We start from the raw sequence: 25,583 nt of genomic DNA on the forward strand, positions 1-25,583 counted from the left end.
CACCCTGTCTTCCACTACAGTTTGTCAGTGTTTTACTCTTATCAAAATGTACAATAGCCAAATAGCTCCTATCATTGACATACGCGAAAACACCAGTACTTGCCACTCGTATTATGCAGTTCATAGACACATGCCAAGTCTAAATCTGCAAAGTCGGTAGTGTGAATTTACATATGGTTGCTTTACAAGTAGGCGTATAGTATGGGCGGCATGGTAGCGGAGTGGTTAGCACTGTTGCTTCACAGCGCCAGGGACCCGGGTTCGATTCCCGGCTTGGGTCACTCTCTTCGCGGAGTCTGCACGTTCTCCCTGTGTCTGCGTGGGTTTCCTCCGGGTGCTCCGGCTTCCTCCCACAAGTCCCGAAAGACGTGCTTGTCAGGTGAATTGGACATTCTGAATTCTCCCTCCGTGTACCCGAACAGGCGCCGGAGTGTGGCGGCGAGGGGATTTTCACAGTAACTTCATTGCAGTGTTAATGTAAGCCTATTTGTGACACTAATAAAGATTATTATCAGTATATTAAAACTTAGCCTCCCCCCTTCTGCTGTACTGAAATTGGGTGGGGTGGTCATCCACTTATTGAAGAAATTGAAGTTGCTTCCAATGCCAGGGCAGTTTTAATTTCAGGACACCAACGTTCCTGAGCCTAGTGATTAAGCTGCTAAATTCACCTCACTTAAACTGGCGGCCACCAGAATAGAAGAGCCGTATTTAGCAATGTAATTGGCAAACTGGCAAATTAATGCTTGTTTATTAGATTCCAATTTAAAATGGTGTCCATTTGAACGTAGCCAGTATTTTAAAATGCTTTTTCTGGTGATGTGTAATTCGGTGTCTTTATTCTTTTGAGTTCCCGTCATTTCCAGTTGCAGTTAAACATAAACTCTCTGTTGAAAGGATTGTGCCATGTTCTTGCTAGTGGTAATGAGAAAATAATCAGACACTCAGTGTGACTCCTCCAGCAATCCACATTGCGAAACCAAGCCATTAAAACCCTCGAGGCTTGTGTTATGCCATTGAACTGCAGTTGACTGTTGCTAAGCCAAGGGGAATCTCTGTTGGGGTTCCTGCTGTTTGATTACAAGGATATGGATCAGGTTTGGCTGCACCGTCCACTCTCTCCAAGCACCACGGTGGATAAAAGCCCTGATAATGGCCGCTTGTGCGAAGACACGACCAGCTTGCTGTCGTGCAAAATAATATTTATGCTGCCGACACAGCTCTATTGTCAGGCAAATAATGCGACCTTGGAGACAGTGGGGTAGACTGCAGGCTAATTGTGTCCTTGCATGTTTTGCGTGCGTGGGTCAGATTTATGAGACCTGTAGATGTTACATTTTTTTGTTTGCTTCATGCGGTTTAATGACCTGTTCTCCAGTGGTTATTTTAAGTTTGGGAACGCCACGTGGGAAGACCGAAGGTACTGGAGGCTGAAACTTTAGCACGTTCTCGGAGCTGCCATCCTTTGCCTTTTCCTGCCTGCCTGCCTGCCCAATCTGGTGGTTCAGTTGGGTTTGTTTTCGTTCTCCCATTTGAGGCACGCATGATCGGCATCCAGCATTCAGTGATGTTATAATTTCGCAGATACAGAATAAGACTTCTACTCTGCCTCAACATGGCCCAGTCCTGACCTCCAGACGTTTTTTTCCATACCAGCCATCCTGCATGAAATTGCCAATATCATACATAGAAAATAGGAGCAGGAAGAGGCCAATCGGCCCTTCAAGCCTGCTCTGCTATTCATTATGATCATGGCTGATCATCATGTTTAATACCCAGTTCCTGCCCCCCCCCCCCCCCCCAATATCCGTTGATCCCTTACTTTTTGTGGCAGTGAATTCCACAGATTCACCTCAGTCCTAAAAGGTTTCACTCCTTATCCTCAAACCTTAGGGTGACCTTAGAGCTGAGGGTGTTAGGATACCGGCCAAGAACCTCAAACAACCTTTTAAAATTTGTAAAAAGGGCATCACGGTGGCACAGTGGTTAGCGCTGCTGCCTCACGGCACCGAGGTCTCAGGTTCGATCCCGGCTCTGGGTCACTGTCCACGTGTGGAGTTTGCACATTCTCCCCGTGTTTGCGTGGGTTTCGCCCCCATAACCCAAAGAAATGCAGGGTAGGTGGATTGGCCGTGCTAAATTGCCCCTTAATTGGAAAAAATGAATTGGGTACTCTAAATTTTTTTTTAAATTGTGAAATAGTGAGGAAAAGGTACTTCACCCCAAGGTTGATGACCCTGACCAATAAGTATCTTTTATGTTGCAACAAATTTTGATTGAAACACAGGATCAGCCACATTAACATCAAATAATTATCAATTAAACAGTTCCTAAATACAAGGAAAAACTTAAATTACTATCTATACCTGCTACTCAGTCCAATTAAGCAACCCAATACAGTTCAAATGCCACTTATAAATAAAGTTAACATACAGATTACTTGCTTAGCTGTGTAGAGACTTATGGAGAGAGTGAGAGAGCCCTTTTCAGGTGCAGATTCAGTCCACTTCTACTCTACCCAGCAGCATTTGGCAAAACTGCTGTCAAGTTAAAATCCTTCAGTCTTGCCAGACCCAAATCCTATGGCAAACTGCAAAACTACAGACAGACTTGTCTCCTCCTGTTAATTACATCATCTGTATCCCACTAAGATGTCACATGACCTGCTTAGCTGGGACTAAATATAACTCAAGTTATCTACACTCCAGGGAATCACCAATCACAATATCCCATTAGCCCTTTATATGTAAACAAGAAAATGGTTAGAATCAATCATGACATCACATATTATGACTTCTTAATTACAGCTTTTGTCAGCACACAGTCTAGATACCGTAACCTAGGTTTTTAAATAATATTGCAACATATAACAATTTCTACATTCATCACAAGGGGCACTTTTATGCTGTTGGCAGTACCTACGGAACTTGAATTTATACATTGTTTTTCACGGCCTTGGAGTGCCCTGGAGTGCTTGTATACACTGTAAAGTACCTTTTGAAATTAGTCACTGTTGTGGGAAAGGCAGCAGTCAATTTGCATACAGCAATAATAATAATCTTTATTGTCACAAGTAGGCTTACATTAACACTGCAATGAAGTTACTGTGAAAAGCCCCCTAGTCGCTACATTCCGGCGCCAGTTCGGGTTCATTTTTTTTCCCCTTTTTTTAAAATTTAGAGTGCCCAATTTTTTCCAATTAAGTGGTAATTTAACATGGCCAATCCACCTATCCTGCACATCTTTTGGGTTGTGGGGGTGAAACCCACGCAAACACGGGGAGAATGTGCAAACTCCACACAGACAGTGACCCAGGGCCGGGATTCGAACCCGGGTCCTCAGCGCCGTAGACAGCAATGCTAATCCTGTTCGGGTACATTGAGGGAGAATTCAGAATGTCCAATTCACCTAACGAGCACGTATTTCGGGACTCGTGGGAGGAAACCAGAGCACCCGGAGGAAACCCACGCAGACATGGGAAGAACGTGCAGACTCCGCACAGACAGTGACCCAAGCCGGGAATCGAACCCGGGTCCCTGGCGCTGTGAAAGACAGTGCTACCTTCTGTTTAGAGAGCAGGGAGCCAATATTTTGCCTCTGGATGACTGTTTGGCGAAGCTCTGACTCGAAAGTTAGCTCCCTTCTCTCTCCCACAGATGCTGCAGATACTGTCCAGTATCTGTCCAGCTGGAGGAGGATATGCTACAATAGTTTTGGATGAACTCGGTGGTGAGGAAACTCCTACTGAGTATAAATACTGGCACGGATCAATTGGATTGAATGTTTTGTTTCTGTATTTTCTAAATGGTACAATATCAGTGTTAAACATGAAAATGAAAAGAAAATTGCTTATTGTCATGAGTAGGCTTCAATGAAGTTACTGTGAAAAGCCCCTAGTCACCACATTCCGGCACCTGTTCAGGGAGGCTGGTGCGGGAATTGAGCCGCGCTGCTGGCCTGCCTTGGCCTGCCTTGGTCCGCTTTAAAAGCCAGCAATTTAGCCCAGTGTGCTAAACCAGCCCCTGTGGCTGGATTTGAAAAGCTCTCCTCTATACCGTACCGCACACTAACTAATGCCAAAAATTCTAACCAGTCATTTATGTCAATGGTGCTGGTGGGAGCTTGCTACACACACACACACACACACACACAGACTGGCTGGCATCTTGATGGCAGCCACATCACTCAGATCCATTAGTCAGAGAAATCTTGGCTTTTGAGAGATATACTTGTTTATTAAAATAAAGTACAGGTCTTAGACTTTGCACACTGTACCAAAGCTACCATGCTGATTGGAAAGGGAGAAGAAACACAGAGAGCTGTCAGGTACTGAACTTTAAAATGCTGAATGAGTTTGGCAATTCAAAGTTTTGTTTATTTTTTTTTGGGGGGGGGGGGGTGAAAAGAGTGTTCCCAGCCCCGGGGACTGGCAGCAGAATCTAGCTCAGCCCACACTGAGTATTTGTGAGAGATTGTGGAGCTGTGTGAAACTCCACTCCTGCGGTTTGTGTTTGATGAAGGGGGTGGGGGTGTAGCCCAAAGCTCTGGCAAACGTCACGAAACTGGTTGTGAGTGGCTCAGGGACCGGACCAACGAAACTGGTGTAACACAATCCCTGTGACTGCAGGGAAAACATTGACCTCTTTATCTGGGGAGGCTGGGAGGAGAACGAGGAAACGATTGTGTCTTGGCAAAGTGTCTTTAACATCCCAATTCCTGCCTCGGTAAAGACAAACAAAAAAGAAACTGGGCAGTGGCTTGAAAGGATTGGCGAGTTTGTGCGGTAAGTGTTACTTCAGTGCCTTTTTAATCGGGTTTGGTTTGGTTTCCCCTCTCCCGGTTGGTATCTGTTAATGAGTCACCGATTAGAACACAGCATGGCTGTGGAAAAATTGCTGGTATATATAGAGAGAGAGCCCCACACCTTCATTACACAGCAACGACAGGGAGCTAATCCCCTGCCGCTTTGGGGTGGTGGTTGTCTTTTTCTCTCCTGGAGTCTGCACGACATGTAGAGAGTTTTGATGTGGGGAAAGTGCTGAGTGTGGCCGAGGAACCTGTGTATGTGCAGTGAGTGGGTGAAATATGAGCTCACCCGAACCCTTTAAACTCATCAGCAGTTGAGGCATTGTGATGGAATTCCATAGGGACATATTCCCCCCCTCCTCCCGACACCGCAGCACATTCACAAACACACTTGTATTATTCATTCAGTCACACACGTACTCTCCACCTCTCTCTCTCCCTCGTCACATGGAGCTTTTCAAAAACTGGATTGGGTGCATTGTGTGTAATTTCGACGGAACTAATTACTTTCTCTTCCACCTTTTTTTTGTGTGTCTCTTTCTCCTGAGGACATTGATTTATGCAAGGTTACAATTTAGCACCCCTCCCCCCAAAGTGGCTGCTCAGTGTAGAAGCTAACACAGCCAAGGCCAATCCTGTCATCACCACACACTGACTGAGAAATATCAAAATAATTTATTAAAGAATCCGCCCAAGTCTATCAGTTCCAAAATTGCTAAACCTTGAGAAATGTTGAAAGCTCTTGTGCAAAGTGTGTGTCTGTGGTTAGCGTGTCTGTGGTGGTGTATCTTGTTGGCGTGGCTTCTTGCACTTCTCAGATCTGGCACTTGTTTTCTGCCATTTTTAACTTTTAAACATCTTTGGTAACTATTTGTCCTCGTACTGTCGTCGCTGATTGGGACCCTCGACCACTGCCTGGGTGTTATTATCACTCTTCATTGAAACCTCTCTTCAGTCATTGTAAAATCTAGTCGGAGCTGCCATTCTGGCACCCCAGCCGCCTGTTCCTTGGTTAAAGGCAATTACTGAGGAAAGGAAAAATGTCTGGAGTGAAAAATGCCGCCAGAGAGCCGGGGGGGTGGGGTGACTGGGTTAAATGAGCGGGCGTGAGGTGTATCCAGGCAGAGTCAAGTCACGTAGAATCAACTCGATCAACAGCATCAAAACCGATTCGGTAGCAGTTGATCTAATTTTCGGCTTGTGGGACCTTCCTGTGATCAAATTGGTTGCAATGTTTACTAACGTATAGAGGCTTTGGCAGACAAAGTGTGTGGGATGGAGTGAATGGGAGGAGTTGGTGAGCAATGAGGAGTAATAGGGGAAATCCAAGAGACACAATTGTGTAATCGTTCTGATAGAAACACTACAGATAAACACTTTGTGCCTCTCTCTCCTTCATTTGCTCAAGGGGTTTATTTCCCTATGTTGTTTACCAGGTATTTGTGCAAAGATTGTTCTCTTTTCACCTCCCCTCATGAAAGTCTCAAACAATAGGGTGGAATGATGAAGCTCATGATAAATGTGTTGGGATTGTGTTTCGGGATGTAATGTTTACCCTTTTCTGATTAGGATCATCATGGTCATCCTCTGAACGATTCTTCTATCCCTCCAGATGTACCATCGAATATAATCTTCCCCCTGCCAAGATCATTACCTTGAAAGCAAGGCCTCTCTCCAACTCTGACACGTCTGCTCTTTCAATTTCAAAACAGTTCATTTCCTTGTCTGCTCCACTCTTCCATTCCTCCCACTCCTTTTTAAAAACCGGAACCTGTTCCCATCTAACCACTGCTTCCTGACTCACTCAACAGCGAGCTAATTTTATGGTAAATAGTTTCTCAATATGTGAAGGTTTCACCTGAGGAAGGAACATTGCTCCGAAAGCTTGTGTTTGAAACAAACCTGTTGGACTTTAACCTAGTGTTGTAAGACGTCTTACTTTATTATTGTCAGAAGTAGGCTTCACTGCAATGAAGTTACTGTGAAAAGCCCCTAGTCGCCACACTCCGGCACCTGTTCGGGTGCACAGAGGGAGAATTCAGAATGTCCAATTCACCTAACAAGCACGTCTTTTGGGACTTGTGGGAGGAAACCGGAGCACCCGGAGGAAACCCACGCAGACACTGGGAGAACGCGCAGACTCCGCACAGACAGTGACCCTAACGGGATCAAACCCTGGACCCTGGCGCTGTGAAGCAACAGTGCTAACCACAGTGGTACCGTGCCACAATAGGTGGATCTTGTTGAAAGTTCCAGCCCCTTCGCCATGAAATATATTTTAGAACAGAATGGATCAGCTCCTTTTGATCAATATTGATCAATCAGCAACTCGGCCAGCAGCAACAAAACTGATCTAATTTGTAGCTTGTGGGACCTTCCTGTGGTCAGATAGGTTGCAATGTTTAGCAGAGTAATAGTGGGGAAATGTAAATTGCCCCATTACGAAGCAAAATACCGTGGACGTAGGAAGTCTGAAAACAAAACGCTGGAAACACTCAGCAGGTCGGGCAGCACCTGGGAGAGAGAAACCAAGTTAATGTGTCAGCTCGCGGTGCGCTTTCATTTCTCTGATGTGGAGATGCTGGCGTTGGACTGGGGTAAGCACAGTAAGAAGTCTTACAACACCAGGTTAAAGTCCAACAGGTTTGTTTCAAACACGAGCTTTCGGAGCACGGCTTTCGGAGCCGTGCTCCGAAAGCTCGTGTTTGAAACAAACCTGTTGGACTTTAACCTGGTGTTGTAAGACTTCTTACTGTTCATTTCTCTGATGAAAGGTCATCTTGACCTGAAACCTTAACCGAGCCTCTCTCCACAGATAATGCTCGACATGCTGAATATTTCCAGCACTTTTTGTTTTTAATCTTGTTCTAAACTCTGCCACACTGTGATAGTAATAACTCTCCTCGGTGGTGTGATGTCTGTAAAGGAAGAAAGATTGGTTTGCATTTCTGTAGCGCCGTTCACAACCACAGGACACCCTTCAAGCACTTCGCAGCTAAGGAAGGCCTTTTGAGATGTAGTTACTGCTGTCATCCGCAAACCCTGTCATTTTATTCTTGTAATAATAATCTTTATTAGTGTCACAAGTAGGCTTACATTAACATTGCAATGACGTTACTGTGAAAAGCCCCTAGTCGCCACATTCCGGCGCCAGTTCGGGTACACTGAGGGAAAATTCTGAATGTCCAATTTTTTTTATTTTATTTTTTTAAAATTTAGAGTACCCAATTAATTTTTTCCAATTAAGGGGCAATTTAGCGTATTCAGTCCACCTACCCTGCACATCTTTGGGTTGTGGGGGCGAAACCCACGCAAACACGGGGAGAATGTGCAAACTCCACACAGACAGTAACCCAGAGCCGGGATCGAACCTGGGACCTCGGCGCCGTGAGGCAGCAGTGCTACTGAATGTCCAATTCACCTAACAGCACATCTTTCGGAACTTGTGGGAGGAAACCGGAGCACCCGGAGGAAACCCACACAGACACAGGAAGAACGTACAAACTCCGCACAGACAGTGACCCAAGCCGGGAATCGAACCTGGGACCCTGGTGCTGTGAAGCAACAGTGCTAACCACTGTGCTACCGTACTGTAGTAAGCGGGCGATTTGTTTTAATGTGCATTTTGTTTGAATCTTTTTTTTTTTCAAGAATTGTTCCGCATGGCCACACACGCCCAGTAACTTAGGTGACCAACGTGTGCACAATCTGCAGGAGCCTTCAGGTTGTCGCACAGTCATGCAGCTTAGAAAGGGACATTAATTGTAATGTAGCAGATGTGACACACATTTACATACGGCAAGCTCTCACAAACAGAACTGTGGTAGTGACCCGATAAGCCATGTTTGTGTTAGCCGTTAAATCTTGGCCAAGGCATCGGCAAGAACAGCCCTCGCTCTTCGGAATCGTGACATGGGATCTTTTACACCCACCTGGGAGAGCAGGACGGGTCTCTGTTTAACATCTCCGACAGTGTGGCAGAGGGGTTTGCTGGATAGTTCCTGGCAGAAGGCCAGTCACGGGGATTAGATTTTAAACCTTTCCTGGCAGCTCAGCCGCTGTGAATAAATGATTTTTCTGGGCTGTTTTCCGTAGAGCCTTAAGTCACTGACTGAGCGAGAGAAGCTCAGTGACCCTCTAAGCGAGAAGCCAAGAAACAGCAAGCATTCAAGTGAAGTAGTTAGATATTGATGGAATAACTGACCTCCTCTTGACTCATGAGAATTGGAGAAACCAAACCTTGGTTGGGTACATTTCATATTCTTACTGATTTGGGCACCTCCACTGCATGTGTTGCTGTCCTTGCATCTTGTTTTCTCGAGTATAATTTCTGTAGCACATTACGATACGGCACCGTGGCATAGTGGTTGGCACCGTTGCTTCACTGCTCAGGTACCAGGTTCGATTCCCGCCTTGGGTCACTGTCTGTGCGGAGTCTGCACGTTCTCTCCATGTCTGCGTGGGTTTCCTCCGGGTGCTCCGGTTTCCTCCCACAGTCCAAAGATGTGCAGGTTCGGTGGATTGGTCATTCTAAATTGCCCTTGGTGTCCAAATAGGTGGGGTTACTGGGATAGGATGGAGATGTGAGCTTAAGTAGGGTGCTCTTTCCAAGGGCTGGTGCAGACTCAATAGACCGAATGGCCTCCTTCTGCACTGTATGATCTATGTTCTATGTTTAAATGATGTAGACGGGTGTCATCTGTGGCGTAGTCTGGACAGTTAACGTTAACTATCGTTAATCCTGATTGGGTCACTGTCTGTGCGGAGTCTGCACTTTCTCCCAGTGTCTGTGTGGGTTTCCTCCGGGCGCTCCGGTTTCCTCCCACAGGACCCGAAAGTCGTGCTTGTTAGGAGAATTGACATTCTGAATTCTCCCTCAGTGTATCTGATCAGGCGCTGGAGTGTGGCAACTGGAGAATTTTTACTAACTTCATTGCGGTGTTAATGTAAGCCTACTTGTGACCATAATAAAGATTTTAAAAATTAGCTGAGCGAGTGTTGTGTTGCCGAAGGTGCTGTCCTTTGGATAAGACTTGGAACCTTCTTTCTCTGACAGATGGATGTGAGAGTTTCCATGACACTGTTTTGAATGTTCTTCTCAATGCCTCTGAGATGGTGTGTTTCTCCAGCTTTGGCTTTATCCTGTGTAATCATCTTAAGAGCTTTTATAAATGACCAATCTGTGCCTTGCTCACTCTTGTAATATCTGTAGAATCAGAAACACACGCCTCGATACCATCGTTCGGTCCCTTATGGATCTTTGAAAGAACAGTTGTACCTGGTGCCATATCCTGGCCTTTTCTTTGCGGCCTTGTTCAACTCCATTTTAAAATTATTTAAGGAATTGGCTTTTGCTACGTTGTTTAACATTCTGAATTCCGACAACTCTGAGCTTGTAAAACCAACTTTCCGCACCCCCCCTTGAGATCTTTTGCCAATGATTTTGAATCCATGACACCTGGTTATTGACCTATTTTCCAGAGGGAATCATTTTTCTCTAATTACCCCAACAAAACCTCTCATCTTCGAGAAACATTTTCCTGCCCTCGGCCTATTTGTACGTTAATGAGTTACTTTGATTTGTAAAGTTACCGTAAGACATCTCTTCCCCTGGTGATTCCTCACTGACTTGTATTGATTGCCAATCATTTTGCCCGTGTGTTGCTTTCACATTTCTGACCTTGTGTCTTCCCGACTTCACTCTGGCCGCATTTCCATCGATGACTTGGTGTGACACTGAGTGAGGCCGACCGGGAAGCTGCTCGACTGTAGAAGGCGTCAAACCTCATTCTGAATCTAATGTATATAAATGTACACTTTCAGCTTTTAGTGGGGTTGGAGTTTGTGTGCTGTAGGGGTGTGTGTGTGTGGGGTGGAGGGTGATCTGAGGGTAAAAAAAATTGCTGATTTTAAGAGACAAACTCTTAAGCCAGTAGTATGACTCTTTACTACCATCAGATTGAGCTAAGGTAGCCCATTACAGGCAGGTGATGGAACCGGGATTTTCTTCTCTATCTGGTTCACTTGTTAAATGATTCGCTAGGGACTACCTTTTTAAAAAAATTATCTTTATTGTCACAAGTAGGCTTACATTAACACTGCAATAAAGTTCTTATGAAAATCCCCTGGTTGCCACATTCCGGCACCTGTTCGGGTACACAGAAGGATAATTCAGAATGTCCAATTCACCTAACAGCACGTCTTTCGGGACTTGTGGGAGGAGACCCACGCAGACACGGGGTGAACGTGCAGACTCCGCATATTCAATCGACCTCCCTCCCCTAGTTTAAATACCAAACTATCTATTGGTAGGCAATGCGTCTTTTTTATTAAATTTAAGAGTACCCAATTATTATTTTATTTCCAATTAAGGGGTAATTTAGCGTGGCCAATCCACCTAACCTGCATATCTTTGGGTTGCGGGGGTGAAACCCACGCAGACACAGAGAGAATGTGCAAACTCCACACGGACAGCGACCCAGGGCTGGGATTCGAACCCAGGTCCTCAGCGCCATAGTCCCAGTGCTAACCACTGCACCACCGTGCTGCCCCTGGAAATGCGTTCTTTTGGCAGACTTGATTGTTTCAGCTTCTGTTGAATTTAAAATGTGCTGGTGATTATTTTTAACCTGGTAAGGGAGTGTTGCCCTGGAAGTAATGATGCCTCTCTGTTCATACATTCAGTCACTCCTGCTGTGAAGGCCACAAATTATGGAAATGTTGCTCCATGCATGGACTCCCTCAAGGTTTCTGCGACTCATAAATGTCCCTGCAGCAGTGTAGCTTCGGATGGGGGGTATTTACTGAGGCGCTGACTTACTGAGAGAGAACCAGCCCTAAAACAGCAACCGATTGGGCAGGAGCAAAATACTGGCGATGCTGGAAATCCAAAATAACGGAAACCCCTGGAACCGGTCAGTAAGTCGGGCAACATCTGTGGAGACAGAGAAAGAGTTAAACTTCCAGGCTGGGAACCTCTTGATAAAACAGTTTTATTTCAGAGAACAGGAGCTTCAAAATGTCGAGCAGTCGACAAATCTAACTGGCTGCGCACAAACATTGGAGTAATGTAAAAAGGACAAGTCTTCAAGCACTGTATGTTGCAGCATGTTAGTTTACTTGATTACCCTATTAATTAATTTATTTATTTCAATCAACCATTAACCCAGGCTCTCATTCACCCGCCAGAAAGTTGTTGCTCAGTGAGAATGATTGGATGAAGTCCATGAGTTGCTGAGGGTGGGGATGTATTAATATTTCTCTTGTTGACTTGGCAGATATACTGTACAATAGAATTGCCATTGACTCTTGATGTGTTTATATTTGAAAGCTCTGAGAGGTAGTGTATCGCGCTTGCATTGCCAGCAGTTCTGACCGGGCCATTGTGTTCAGTAGGTTGGTGTTCGGATTGCCTAGAATTTACAGCACAGGCGTAGAGACAACGGGTCTGCAACATGTGCCAGGCTCAGCCTGATACAATTTAAGATTGTTCACCGGGCTCACATGACAGTGACCCGGATGAGCCGATTCTTTGGGGTGGAAGAAAGGTGCGCAAAATGTGTGGGAGGACCGGCGAACCATGTATCCACATGTTTTGGACATGCCCAAAGCTTAGGGGATTTTGGCAGGGGTTTGTGGATGTCATGTCCATAGTGTTAAAAACACTGAGTCCAGAGGTGGCGATTTTCGGGGTGTCGGAAGGCCCGGGAATCCAGGAGGAGAATGAGACAGATGTTCTGGCCTTTGCTTCCCTGGTAGCCCGGAGACGGATACTATTAGCTTGGAGGGACTCAAAGCCCCCAAAGTCGGAGACCTGGCTATTGGACGTGGCTAGCTTTCTCTGATTGGAGTAAATCAAGTTCGCCTTGAGGGGGTCACTGTTAGAGTTCACCCGGAGGTGACAACCGTTCGTCGACTTCTTTGCGGGAAATTAGTCGTCAGCGGATGGGGGGGTGGGGGGGGAGTAGTTTAGATTAGAGTAGGGGGTCAATAACGGTGTGGGACCTGTAGGAGAGGCTTTTGCACTATGTTTATGGTTTCATGTATATTGTTTATTTTGTTGTTGTTACTATACCAAAAAAACCTCAATAAAATGTTTATTTAAAAAAAAGAAGTTACAGCACAAAAACGGGTCATTTAGCCCAAAGGGTCTTGTACTTCATACCAGCCTCCTACTTTACTCCATCTTCCTCTGTCAACACTACCTTTTCTTTTCTCCCTTGTGCTTCTTGACCCTTCTCTCCTCTTACATGTATCTGTTCCCCCCGCCCCCGCCTATGTAATAATGGATTGAGATGTGCAGCATATTGGGTGTTTGAACCAAGGTTTAGGTGCATTGTTTGCCATGCAGTGTTTGTCATACTGAAAGACAGTACAGTGATCAGATAAATCAGAAGACAGCGTTTGGAATTTGTTAATATAGTTTCAAATGGAGCTCCTTTGTGTCTTTTTTATTGTTTTTTTTATTTTTTTCTGGTGTCCTAACTCGCACCGAGTCCCTTTCACCTAGCCTACAGCCTGCCTGGACCCTAAGATCTGGAATTTCCTCCTTACCCTCTACATCTCTCTTCTCCCTACACAGTAATGCTTAAAATCTTTGACCACATGTTGGGTGACTGGTCCGTCATTTCCTTATGTGACCTAGTGTCAAATGTCAAGGGGATGCTCTTGTAAAGCATCTTGGGCTGTTTTGTCATGTTAAAGACACATTATAAGGGCAGCACGGAGGCTCAGTGGATAGCACTGGGACTGTGGCGCTGAGGACCTGGGTTCGAATCCCAGCTCTGGGTCACTGTCCGTGTAGAGTTTGCATATTCTCCCCGTGTCTGCGTGGGTTTCTCCCCCACAGCCCAAAGATGTGCCGGTTAGGTAAATTGGCCACGCTACATTGCCCCTTAGTTGGAAAAAAATAATAATTGGGTACTCTAAATTTATAGAAAAAACAGAAAAAAAGACACTTTATAGGGGGCAGCACGGTGGTGCAGTGGTTAGCACTGCTGCCTATGGCGTTGTAGACCCGGGTTCACTCCTGGTCCTGGATCATTGTCCATGTGGAGTTTGCACATTCTCCCCGTGTCTGCGTGGGTCTCACCCCCACAACCCAAAAAAGATGTGCCGGGTAGGTGGATTGGCCACACTAAATTGCCCCTTTATTGGAACAAAAAGAATTGGGTACGCCAAATTTATTTTAAAAAATGACTCTTTATAAAATGATTACTTGTGTCAATAAGTTATTGCTGTTTGGGAAATTCCAACCAAAAGCCTGAATTTAGGCTGTGGTTTTACAATGAGTTGCAAAGATTTTTAAATACTTTTTTTTAAAGAGACATGTCAATTGAAACTTTTTATTTTTGAATAGGATCTTAATGGTGGGTGAGAGAGCAGTCAGGAGAATGGATTTAAAAAGAGGTCTACCTGGGCAGCGCAGCATTTAGCACTGCTGCCTACGGCGCCGAGGTCCCAGGTTCGATCCCAGCCCCTGGTCACTGTCCATGTGGAGTTTGCATGTTCTCTGCGTGGGTTTCATCCCCACAACCCAAAAAGATGTGCAGGGTTAGGTCGATTGGCCACGCTAAATTGCCCCTTCCTTGGGAAATAAAATAATTGGATACTCTAAATTTACGGGGGGGAGAGCCTCTGCAGGTTTCTTAGAATCATAGAATTTACAGTGCAGAAGGAGGCCATTCGGCCCAATAAGTCTGCGCCGGCTCTTGGAAAGAGCATCCCACTTAAGCCCACGCCTCCACCCCACCCCCCCGCAACCCACATAGGGGAGGTCAATTCAATGTGGAGTAACCCCATTTAACCTAAGGGCAATTTTAAAAAAATGTAAATTTAGACTAGCCAGTTCATTTTTCCAATTAAGGGGCAATTTAGCATGGCCAATCCACCTACCCTGCACATCTTTGGGTTGTGGGGGTGAAACCCACGCAGACACGGGGAGAATGTGCAAACTCCACACGGACAGTGACCCAGAGACGGGATTGAACCTGGGACCTCGGCGCCGTGAGACAGCAGTGCTGCCACTGCGCCACCGTGCTGCCCTGCCTAAGGACAATTTAGCACGGCCAATCCACTAGCCTGCACATCTTTGGACTGTGGGAGGAAACCGGAGCGCCCGGAGGAAACTGCCGCACACACGGGAGAACGTGCAGCCTCCGCACAGACAGTCACCTAAGCCGGGAATCGAACCTGGGACCCTGGAACTGTGAAGCAACTGTGCTAACCACTGTACTACCATGCCGCGCTGGTGACCACAACTGTGTATTGTACAAATACTGCTCGAGGATAGGTAATATATTGTAAAAAACAGCATTTTGGTACACTGCCCCGGGGTGTAAACAAAGTTAGTTCAGCCATAGCTGCCTGTAGTTCAGCATGTGTTAATCTTAGCGCAACACGCAATAGGATTGAGTGTTGAATTGACCTCCCCTATGTGGAGCAAACATCCCAAAGCCTACTCTGGATCCCTGCCCTATAATAACATTTATCATTTACTGTCAGAGCAAGGTGCCTGTTGCATGAATGTACAGGGGATTCCAGTTGGTACATTGCATTGCAGACAAGACTTTGTTCCTCTTCCTGACTCTGCTCTCTGTGTAATCATTGAACATTTTGGATGTCTCTCCCTGACCTTCCTGCCTGTGTTGACTGCTGCTGGTGAGAGGGAGAAATCACCTGCTATTGCCGTGACTAGGTAACCATTATTCGTCTGTGTACTGAGGCTGTTTCTGCCACATGAGTGCAGGCAGTGGCCTTGACTCACTCCTATTCCTGTATTTTTATTCCCATGTAGTTACTCAACACAGATCAAGGTTTGAAGCCTTCAAGTGCATCTTACATACAGTTTACTCTGCACCTCTGTAACCACCTCCGACCCCTTCCCCATACCCTTCAAACTCACAATGCACTTGATCTCCCATCCACCGTCCTCTCTCCTTTCTCCTGTGCTTTGGCCGCCATGCATTTAGCCCCAAGCTACGAGGTTCCTTCGCCCTCCTTTTGCAGACCCTGCTTTTTAAACTCACTTCTGACTAAAGCAGTTGACCCTCTCAATCTTTAGCTGAGCTTCCATTGGGCGGCACTGTGACACAGTGGTTAGCACTGCTGCCTCACAGCACCCAAGGACCCGGGTTCAATTCCGACCTTGGCTGGGTTTGCACGTTCTCCCCGTGGTTTCCTCCGGGTGCTCCGGTTTCCTCCCACAGTCCAAAGATGCGCAGGTTAGGTGGATTGGCCGTGCTAAATTGCCCCTTAGTGTCTAATGGTTAGGTGGGGTTAAGAAGTATGGGGAGAGGGCAGGTAGGTTCCGAGGTAAAGTGCTCTTTCGGAGGGCTGGTGCAGACTCAATGGACCGAATGGCCTCCAGTACTTTTGAGATTCTATGATCCATTTCTCCTGTGTCTCAGTGAAGTGCGTTAGGACATGTATCTAAATTAATAGCACTGTAAAAATACAAGTTATTAGGCTGTCCAGAGTGCTTGACTGGGTATCCGTTCTGTTGTCCTACACAAGTTAGATGTCCATTTTTGCCCTGTACTGTACCAGCCCTATACTATTCTGCATGGTGTGTGTGTGTGTTCATCCCATTCCCTACTGTATTTCACAAGCTCCATGTCACTCCAGTTTGATTCTATGTCCTGTTTGGAATGGCGACAGTGACTGTCCTTGGATTTAGATTTATTGTCACGTGTACCGAGGTACAGTGCAAAGTATTGTTCTGCGAGGGCAGCACGGTGGCGCAGTGGTTAGCATTGCTGCCTCACGGCGCTGAGGTCCCAGGTTCGATCCCGGCTCTGGGTCACTGTCAGTGTGGAGTTTGCACATTCTACCCGTGTTTGCGTGGGTTTTGTCCCCACAACCCAAAGATGTGCAGGGTAGGTGGATTGGCCACGCTAAATTGCCCCTTAATTGGAAAAAATGAATTGGGTAATCTAAATTTATAAACAAAAAGTATTATTCTGCGTACAGTTCAGGTGGATCGTTTCATGCATGAAGAAACGTAGGACATACGATAAATGCAAATACACAGACACAGACATCGAGTGAAGCATACGGAGTGTGGTGCAGCACAGTAGAGAAAATGCACAGAGAGATCAGTTCAGTCCATAAGAGGGTCATTCAGGAGTCTGGTAACAGCGGGGAAGAACCTGTTTTTGAATTTATTCCATAATTTCTTATCACTTGCGCTGAAGCATTGTCATTAATTTATCATCTCTCCTATTTTGCGGAATACTTTGAACGCTGATGAATCTAATTGTGTGAAGTGACTTGGAGGTGTTGCTGTCTCCAGAATTGAGGAAATATTGTAATGTGCAGTTGAAACAAAACATGAGTGTAACTCTAGTTAAGTGAATCATCGATCCCTACTCTGCAGAAGGAGGCCATTCGGCCCATCGACGCCCGCAAGAACACCTGACCTAGGCCCACACCTCCACCTCCACCCTATCCCCACTTAACCTTTTGGACACTAAGGGGCAATTTGGCATGACCAATCCACCTAACCTGCACATCTTTGGACTGTGGGAGGAAACCGGAGCACCCGGAGGAAACCCACGCAGAAACTGGGAGAATGTGCAGACTCCGCACAGATAGTCATCCGAGGTCGGAATTGAACCCGGATCCCTGGCGCTGTGAAGCAGCAGTGCTAACCACCGTGCCTGTAGTTTGTAATTCAGTCGGTTTCAGTAATTCCTTGAAACACGTTACAGAAGTTCACCTGTTTTTTTCTCTCCTGTTTTCTCTGGGAGATACTAACATATAGCTAGGATGAGGTAAGGATAGCAGAATACTGTGGATGCTGTAAATCTGAAATAACAACAGGAAATGCTGGAATTGCTCAGCACGTCGGGCAGCACAGAGAAAGAACAGTTAATATTTCAGGTCAAGGTGACCTTTCATCTAAAGGATTCTGATGGCGGGTCACCTCGACCCAAAACATTAACTTTCTCACCACATACCTGCTGAGTATTTCCTGGATTTGTTCTTTCTGGTTAGGCTATCCGAATCCTTTGGTATCTCACCTGAGTCGTTTCCTCTAATTTGAGCATGGATATTCAACTGCGGCGTGCATCGTACCCAAGCCCATTTCCACACTCGCTTTTGAACTTAACTTGACTCACTTGATGGGGAAAATGTTAGAAGCTATTATTTAAAGATGTTCAGGCAGGGCACTTAGCAAAATTCAGGCACTGGAGTAGAGTCAACATGAGGCAGGGAAATTGTGTTTAACCAATTTATTGGAGTTCTTTGAAGAAGTCACATGTGTTGTGGATAAAGGGAAACCGGTAGATGTACTGGACTTGTATTTCCATAAGGCATTCGATAAGGTGCCAGGTCAAAGGCTAGTGCAGAAAATAACAGCACATGGTGTAGGAGGTAACGAGTTAGCATGGATTGAAGGTGGGCTGGTTAACAGGTCACCGAGTGTCGCCATGATGGGTGTAATGGGTGTTGTGTCACAGAGATCAATCTTTTACAATTTATATAAATGATTTGGATGGGTGGCGCAGTGGGTTAGCACTGCTGCCTCACGGCGCCGAGGTCCCAGGTTCGATCCCGGCTCTGGATCACATGTGGAGTTTGCACATTCTCCCCATGTTTGCGTGGGTTTCACCCCCACAACCCAAAAGACGTGCAGGGTCGGTGGATTGGCCACGCTAAATTGCCCCTTAATTGGAAAAATGAATTGGGTACACTAAATTTAAAAAAAAAAATTAATGGTTTGGGCGAAGGGACCAAAGGTATGATTGAGAAATTTGGTGATGACTCAGATAGGCTGGAAAGTTGTGAAGATTCAGTTCTGGATTTGGGTGACCGTCTGTGTGGAGTTTGCACGTTCTCCCCGTGTCTGCGTGCGGGTGTGCCGGTTTCCTCCCACAGTCCAAAGATATGCAGGTTAGGTGGATTAGCCCTGTCCAGGGATGTGCGGATTAGGTGGGGTTATGGGCATTGGGAGGGGAGTGGGCCTAGGTAGGGTGCTCTTTTTCAGAGGGTCAGTGCAGACTCAGTGGGTCGAATAACCATCTTCTACACTGTAGGGATTCTATGACTTTCCAATCTTATTGACTGGCAACAGGCTTAGAGGGCTGAGTGGTTTACTGATCCTAACTTGTATGTATTTAGCCATCAGGAGTGGAAACTTTGATTCCTTTGATTTGAAACCTGGCTGTAGTACTCCAATAAATTTGCCGTTTAAAAAGATGACTTATTTTATTGTGACTGTGTTAGGTGGGTGATGCACTTCAGCTGCGAGTGCAATAAGATACAGTCCAGAATGAGAACGGACTTAGACTGCAAACTGGTGCCTGAAGCTTGAGAGAGAATTATTTAAAAGTGTGAGCTCTGGGATGGCCTGTGATCACAATGACAAAACCAGCATTTTTGGAAACCTCTTTGGATCTGACCTGTCACTAAGTTGTCACCAGCAAGTATGCTGGTACTGAAACCTAATTGATAGGGCAGTTTTTGAAATGAGACCGTTATTGTCTCAATCTTCCCCGTCCCAATTTAACTTTCACCGCTTCTCTCCTGAAGTTGCAGATTCAGACTTCCAATCTTGCCCCCTCCTCGATTATGTGAGCTCCGGGGATGATGTGAATTGGGCTGGTTGATCGCTGTGGGCATCGCAGCTGAGCCTTCCCCACGGCCACTTGAGGCTTGGTAGTGATGAGAGCAGGAGGGCTGGCTGTGCCTATGCCTCAAGCACACGAGGGCACACGGACTAGTTATGGGGCCTCAGACCAGAAACTGAACCTTGGGAGTTGTAAATAACGACTGTGAGTTAAAGTTATAGCTTTGAAACTTAGAATATTTGGAAAGACTCTTTTCCACTGCTGTTTCTGGTGTGAAATCCATGCCCCAGCAACCCTGCCGATGGAGAGCATTTCCCTAATTTTTCACCTTCAATGGACATTAATTTATACAGTAAGAAGTCTTACAACCAGGTTAAAATCCAACAGGTTTGTTTCAAATCATTAGCTTTCGGAGCACTGCTCCTTCATCAGGTGAATCTTAGCATTCACATAAGGAAGGAGCAGTGCTTCGAAAGCTAGTGATTTGAAACAAACCTGTTGGACTTTAACCTGGTGTTGTAAGACTTCTTACTGTAGGGCAGCACGGTGGCACAGTGGTTAGCATTGCTGCCTACGGCGCTGAGGACCCGGGTTTGAATCCCGACCCTGGGTCACTGTCCGTGTGGAGTTTGCACATTCTCTCCGTGTCTGCGTGGGTTTCACCCCCCACAACCCAAAGATGTGCAGGGTAGGTGGATTGGCCCCTTAATTGGAAAAAATAATTGGGTACTCTAAATTTAAAAAAAAGACTTCTTACTGTGCTCACCCCAGTCCAACACTGGCATCTCCACATCATGGTTAATTTAGACGACAGTCGATACGTCGAGTGGTTTTGTATTGCGAAATCACTGAAAGGTTGTTGCACAGGCCCCAGCTGACTTGGAAGTGAAGTGGTGTGTAACTCCCTCCTCTGGCTGTAGTGTCAACTTCAAACAATAAATTCACAAAGGAATCTCCGATCAGACTCCGCATTACTGAGATTGAAATCACAGCTGACTGTTGAACCGTGTTGCAGTGCAGAGGTTAACGGAACCGGTTTCCTAAGACAGTTGTCATCGCCTTGTCCAATAAAGCCGAATCTGAGCATGTGATGGAAGAGCTGGATGCTGTAGTACGTCATGCATTTTCCTGTCCCGAATGCTTGATTCATGTAGGTGACTTTAATGAGAACAGCCTACATCTGATATTTCTACACATTCATTTTTTTTAATGGGTCGTAATGGTCAACGGCAAACAGAATATTCCACCCACTGATCTGTTGAAGAGCCTAATCCTTTGATTGTGAGTCTGTCTCCTCCATCAATGCCAGTTCAAGAAGCACAGTGTGCTTTGAAACACTGATTGCATTGCTATGTGCTGACTAAACCCTGGTGGTTAACTTTTCTGCTACCGAGCAGCTCGTTAATCTGATTCTATTGTTCAGCTCTGGTCTGTTAAGAGTACAGCCCTTTTTAACTGTGTGCAGGACAACATATACTTCCTGATACCATATTGTGTCTCGATTCCCTTCCAGGACAGAATGTGGCCTCACTTCAAAGACACAGTGGACATAGCCAACTGTTTCCAACTGGCTTCTTGACCGCATTAAAAGCTTGATTCAGGGCACTGCTCCGGAAGGCATCATCTCCGCTGCTTCCAGTCATATGCTGTGTCATTTTCACTTTCTGGAACTGCAAGAGGACCTTTCCTTTCAAAAGGTATTTTTTTCCCTGCATGTTTTGACTTGATTTAAAAAGAAAAATGATAATATAAAATAGGATTAAGCGCTGCTCGCCAAACTATATCCCTCAAAAATCCTGGAGTGCTTAGTTTTGGATTTTGCTTAGTTTTGACAATAAAAGGCCAGCTGTAACCCTCTGGAATAGAGCCTCGATGTAAAATTCTGCAAATTGGTGTGCCAGGATTCTGCCAATCTGCTTTCTCGTGCGCTCCCCTTTAAATTCTTTAAACCAGTCATTGTTAACCGTCCAAAATACAGGCGGGCTTTGTTAATTGTGTAACAATTGGGTGTTAATTGTATTCAGGTGGTGGGCATTAATTGGCAATTTGCCTGTGCTCACAGCCTCCTCTTGTATATGAGGAGATGTTGCTTGGGGGTGAATAATATGCAATGTGTGCGTCTCTGTAAATAACAGCTTGTCAGTGGATAAAGACTAAACTCCAGTGTTGTTTTCCTCCACTGCCTGGCTATCTGAATTCGAACCAGCTTCTTTCCTCTGTTGGGGTTGTTTGTGTTAATGCGTATTCAAACGCCACCACCACCACTTTGCAATTTATTTTGCTTCAGGAAAAGTGCGGCCGATTGCAAGTTAATAAAGTTCTCTTCCTGGCTCCCCGGTTGCCAATGTTAAAGTAACTGCTGGGAATTGAGGACAGTGTGGTGCCTTTCTGACCACAAGAGACGCCTGACCTTAACTGGTGACACAATAATTAAAGCTTAGAGGTCTTCATAATTTTATAATTTGAGACTGTTTAATAGGCAGGCGGCGTACGGGAACACAATGCTGTTCATTTATTTTGTTTTAAGGGCCCTTTTGCTCTCCGCCGCAAACACTGAAATGCTTGTGGCCAACAGCCCCGAGGTTCCTCGCAGGCAGCAGTTCAATAGTGAGGGCAGTCCTGGCCCAAGTATTGCCCCAGCCTGTGGTCAGGGGCAAGAGCAAAGTCCCACGGGGCTGGTTTAGCACACGGCTAAATCGCTGACTTTGAAAGCAGACCAAGCAGGCCAGCAGCACGGCTCAATTCCCGTACCAGCCTCCCCGAACAGGCGCCGGAATGTGGCGACTAGGGGCTTTTCACAGTAACTTCATTTGAAGCCTACTTGTGACAATAAGCGATTTTCATTTCATTCATGCTGATGTCAAACATAGAACCCCAGCAGCTGCTCTGACCGAGATCACTAAACTCAGCACAGACTGAGGGTCTAACCTGATAACGCCTGGCCCGCGTGATTATTGCACTGTGCCAAGTAGAGTATTTACCCATCAACCAACTGCAGCCTGTTTGAAACGGGTGCTTGCAAAAAATATATAGTCAGCATTAAGCTGTTCTCAATTTGGTATCAGCTTTGTAACCCAGCAGCAGTATCTGTGGCATTAGGATGTTGGCCTGTAAATTAATAAAATGATTGTACGCTGCACAGTGGTCTTCCTGCTTTGTGAGCAGCTTTGATTTACAATCACCATAAATGAGCATGTATTAGCAATGTGAAGAAGGTCTTAGCACTGGTATGTACACGGTAGCACTGTTGCTTCACGTGGCCAATGCACCTACCCTGCACATCTTTGGGTTGTGGGGGCGAAACCCACGCAGACATGGGGAGAATGTGCAAACTCCACACGGACAGTGACCCGGAGCCGGGATTGAACCTGGGACCTCGGCGCTGTGAGGCAGCAGGGCTAACCCACTGTGTGATTTGAATTTTATTGCAGACTATTGGAAATCAGTTTAGCATTATTTAATACATGAATGTGCATTTTTTCCCCAGATCTCTAGTACTCCCGTAACAATTAGGATGTGACTTTAGGTTATCGGGGGGGTAGACGGGATGCAGATTTGAGGTTATTACCAGATCAGCCTTGATCTTATTAAAGGTGGAGCAATAGAGTCTATGGGAGAGGAGCGGGCATGTGCATTATGGTTTGAAAATGAAATGAAAATGAAAATCGCTTATTGTCACGAGTAGGCTTCAATGAAGTTACTGTGAAAAGCCCCTAGTCGCCACATTCCGGCGCCTGTCCGGGGAGGCTGGTACGGGAATTGAACCGTGCTGCTGGCCTGCTTGGTCTGCTTTTAAAAGCCAGCGATTTAGCCTTGTGAGCTAAACCAGCCCCTTTGATTGAAGTATTGGTTTTCCGTTGATGATTGCATATTTCTGTTATCTGTGACTGTTTACAATGCCAAAAAATACCTCAATAAAATTGTTTAAAAAAAATTAAGGGTGGAACAGACTCGAGGGGCAGAATGGCCCAATCATAGTGTGTGTGTGTGTGCGTGCGCACATCGGGTGAAAATGAGATTGGCTGTCATGCCCACTGCATTTGAGCAGCCTGTGCTCCACATTTGTTGTCTAGGTTTCAACACGACAATTTGGCACTTGGGCAGGGTACAGCAGCAGGGGTCCGTGAGGAGGCAACAAAATAAAAAATCAGGATTTGTAGAAAGTGCAGACCTTAATGGCCTCATTATTCTGGCACAATGTATAGTCAGCAGTGAAATATCACAAACACTTCCTGCATTCTCTATTATTAATAAGTAATAAATAATATTGAAACATCTCTTTGAAACACTTTGTAAAATGATTTACATTTGGAGTACAGTGGCTGTGTGCTCATGCATAATTACTTTTCATGGGGAATTTTATGGCTGTCGATTATTTTTTAATTTGCATATATTTTGCAGTGGAACACACTTGTGTTTCTCAATTGCAGTGGCCCTCGGTGGTTGTTGTCGCCCTCTTGAGAACCAGCTTGCAGTGTTATTTTTCACCCTGGCAGGATTTGACATCCATCTCAATTATGTTCGGGAAGAAGAAGAAGCGGGTGGAGATCTCGGCCCCTGTAAATTTTGAGCACCGCGTCCACACCGGCTTCGACCAGCAGGAGCAGAAGTTTACAGGCCTTCCGAGGCAATGGGAAAGCCTCCTCGAGGACACCGCTAAACGGCCTAAGCCGCTGGTCGACCCATCGTACATCACACCCATTCAGCTTGCTCCGCGGAAGGTACGTTGTACAATCGTTACTCGCAGCGCTCGATAAAGGGTTTACTAATCAACCAGGATGGTGTCGAGAGTGGGGAACCAAGGAGGATTGACTTCAAGATACTGGGACTGTGGAGAGGTTTTTAACGTTAAGATTTTTAATGGTGCAAAAGGTCAACGGGTATTTCCTTTGATTGGAAAGCCAATCATAAAGAGTCATCAGTTTAAAATTGTCAGGTAAAGTTGGGAGAGAAATCTTTGCCTAGTGGCTTGTTGAAGTATAGGATGCTTTGCCACAGGAATTGATTGAAACTGCGATCGAGTGTCATGTAAATCCAAATTGGATAAATAGTTGAAATGGGGGGAAAATATGAGGGCGATACACAAGTTGGAGTGATTGCTTTTCAATCGTTTTAACGGAGAACTAGCAGAGGTGCGATGGGATGAATGGCCCCTGTTAATGCTGGAAGCGTCTGGCTTTATTCTGCCACGAGGTCTGTTTTATGAACTTTTAAAGATAAATAAAGCAACTCATCAGAAGCTCCCCAGTGGCTGTGGGCAAACACTACACTATTGAGCTGAGGCAGACCCCCGATTTGATCCCTGGTGCATGCTGTGCTTGCAGCTCCCATCCAGGCAAACAGGGTCAAGTGCTACAATCGGCTTCGAGGCTGCAGTTGGCTTTCTGAGCTAGAGAGGTGAGGTGAGATACATCAACATACTGACCTGCACGGAGCCAAAATGATGTATCATGTCAACCCCATGCTCAGGGTTAGATTCTGGGTGTTTTTGAATATTGGGGCGATTATTAATGTCAACAACTGGGATGCGTCATCCTTTGAAGGAAAGATATAAACCGTATTGTTCTATTATTGAGAATGGAGGCAGCCTTTGAGAGCCAGTTCTGTCTTCAAAAACTCGTCAAATCCGTTTTTGTTCCCATTGAGCCCTATAGATCTGAACTTACTGAAATTGGCAGGTCTGGGTATTTCCTTTAGGTTTAGTCGAGTGAGACTGCCAGGGCCGAACCAGCAGCACTGGATTAAATTCCCAGCTACAATTCTCAAAATGATATTGACAGTGTTTGGGGGAACCACGCGTGTCTGGAGGCTGGACACCCCACTCCGTTTGAGTCCTATTATTGTTCGGCTAAACTAAGCGGCAACGCTGTTGTCAAAAGGCATCGGATCCCTGTACAGAAACCACTATTTATGTTCGACCAGCTAGGAGCCATATTTGACACGTTTTGAGCACTGATGGTTGCTCTCGTGTCCAAACCACAGAGAGCCGCATTAGTTTCTGTTTGTTGCAGAATGCGCGCGCACACACACACCCTCCTTGTACAGGACCCTGCAGTAATCTGAGTCCAAGACCGTGTTTAGATACAGTTTGGCAATACCGCAGATGCTGGAGATCAGAGGTATAAACAGAACACGTTGGTCAACAGTTCAGCCAGCATCTGTGGCAAGCGACAGACTTAATGCTTCAGGTCGTTGACCTTTTGT

The 25,583-nt window shown here is 45.8% G+C and overlaps 1 protein-coding gene across 4 annotated transcripts in view; it reads left to right on the top strand.

The window, feature by feature from the left end:
• pak4 (p21 protein (Cdc42/Rac)-activated kinase 4) overlaps positions 1-25,583 on the top strand; it is a 107,007-nt gene that overhangs the window by 41,956 nt on the left and 39,468 nt on the right. For 3 of the 4 annotated variants that reach the window (XM_038785877.1, XM_038785879.1, XM_038785878.1), the window contains exons 2-3: positions 20,893-21,076; positions 23,876-24,100. In XM_038785877.1, coding sequence (XP_038641805.1) covers positions 21,023-21,076; positions 23,876-24,100 — 279 coding nt within the window. In that variant the 5' untranslated portion in view covers positions 20,893-21,022. Of the gene's footprint in view, positions 1-4,576; positions 4,784-20,892; positions 21,077-23,875; positions 24,101-25,583 lie in introns of those variants that run through there. The other variant, XM_038785876.1, reaches the window with a different exon arrangement.

This window comes from Scyliorhinus canicula, chromosome 27 (assembly GCF_902713615.1).
Source record: "Scyliorhinus canicula chromosome 27, sScyCan1.1, whole genome shotgun sequence".
NCBI classification, from domain to species: domain Eukaryota; kingdom Metazoa; phylum Chordata; class Chondrichthyes; order Carcharhiniformes; family Scyliorhinidae; genus Scyliorhinus; species Scyliorhinus canicula.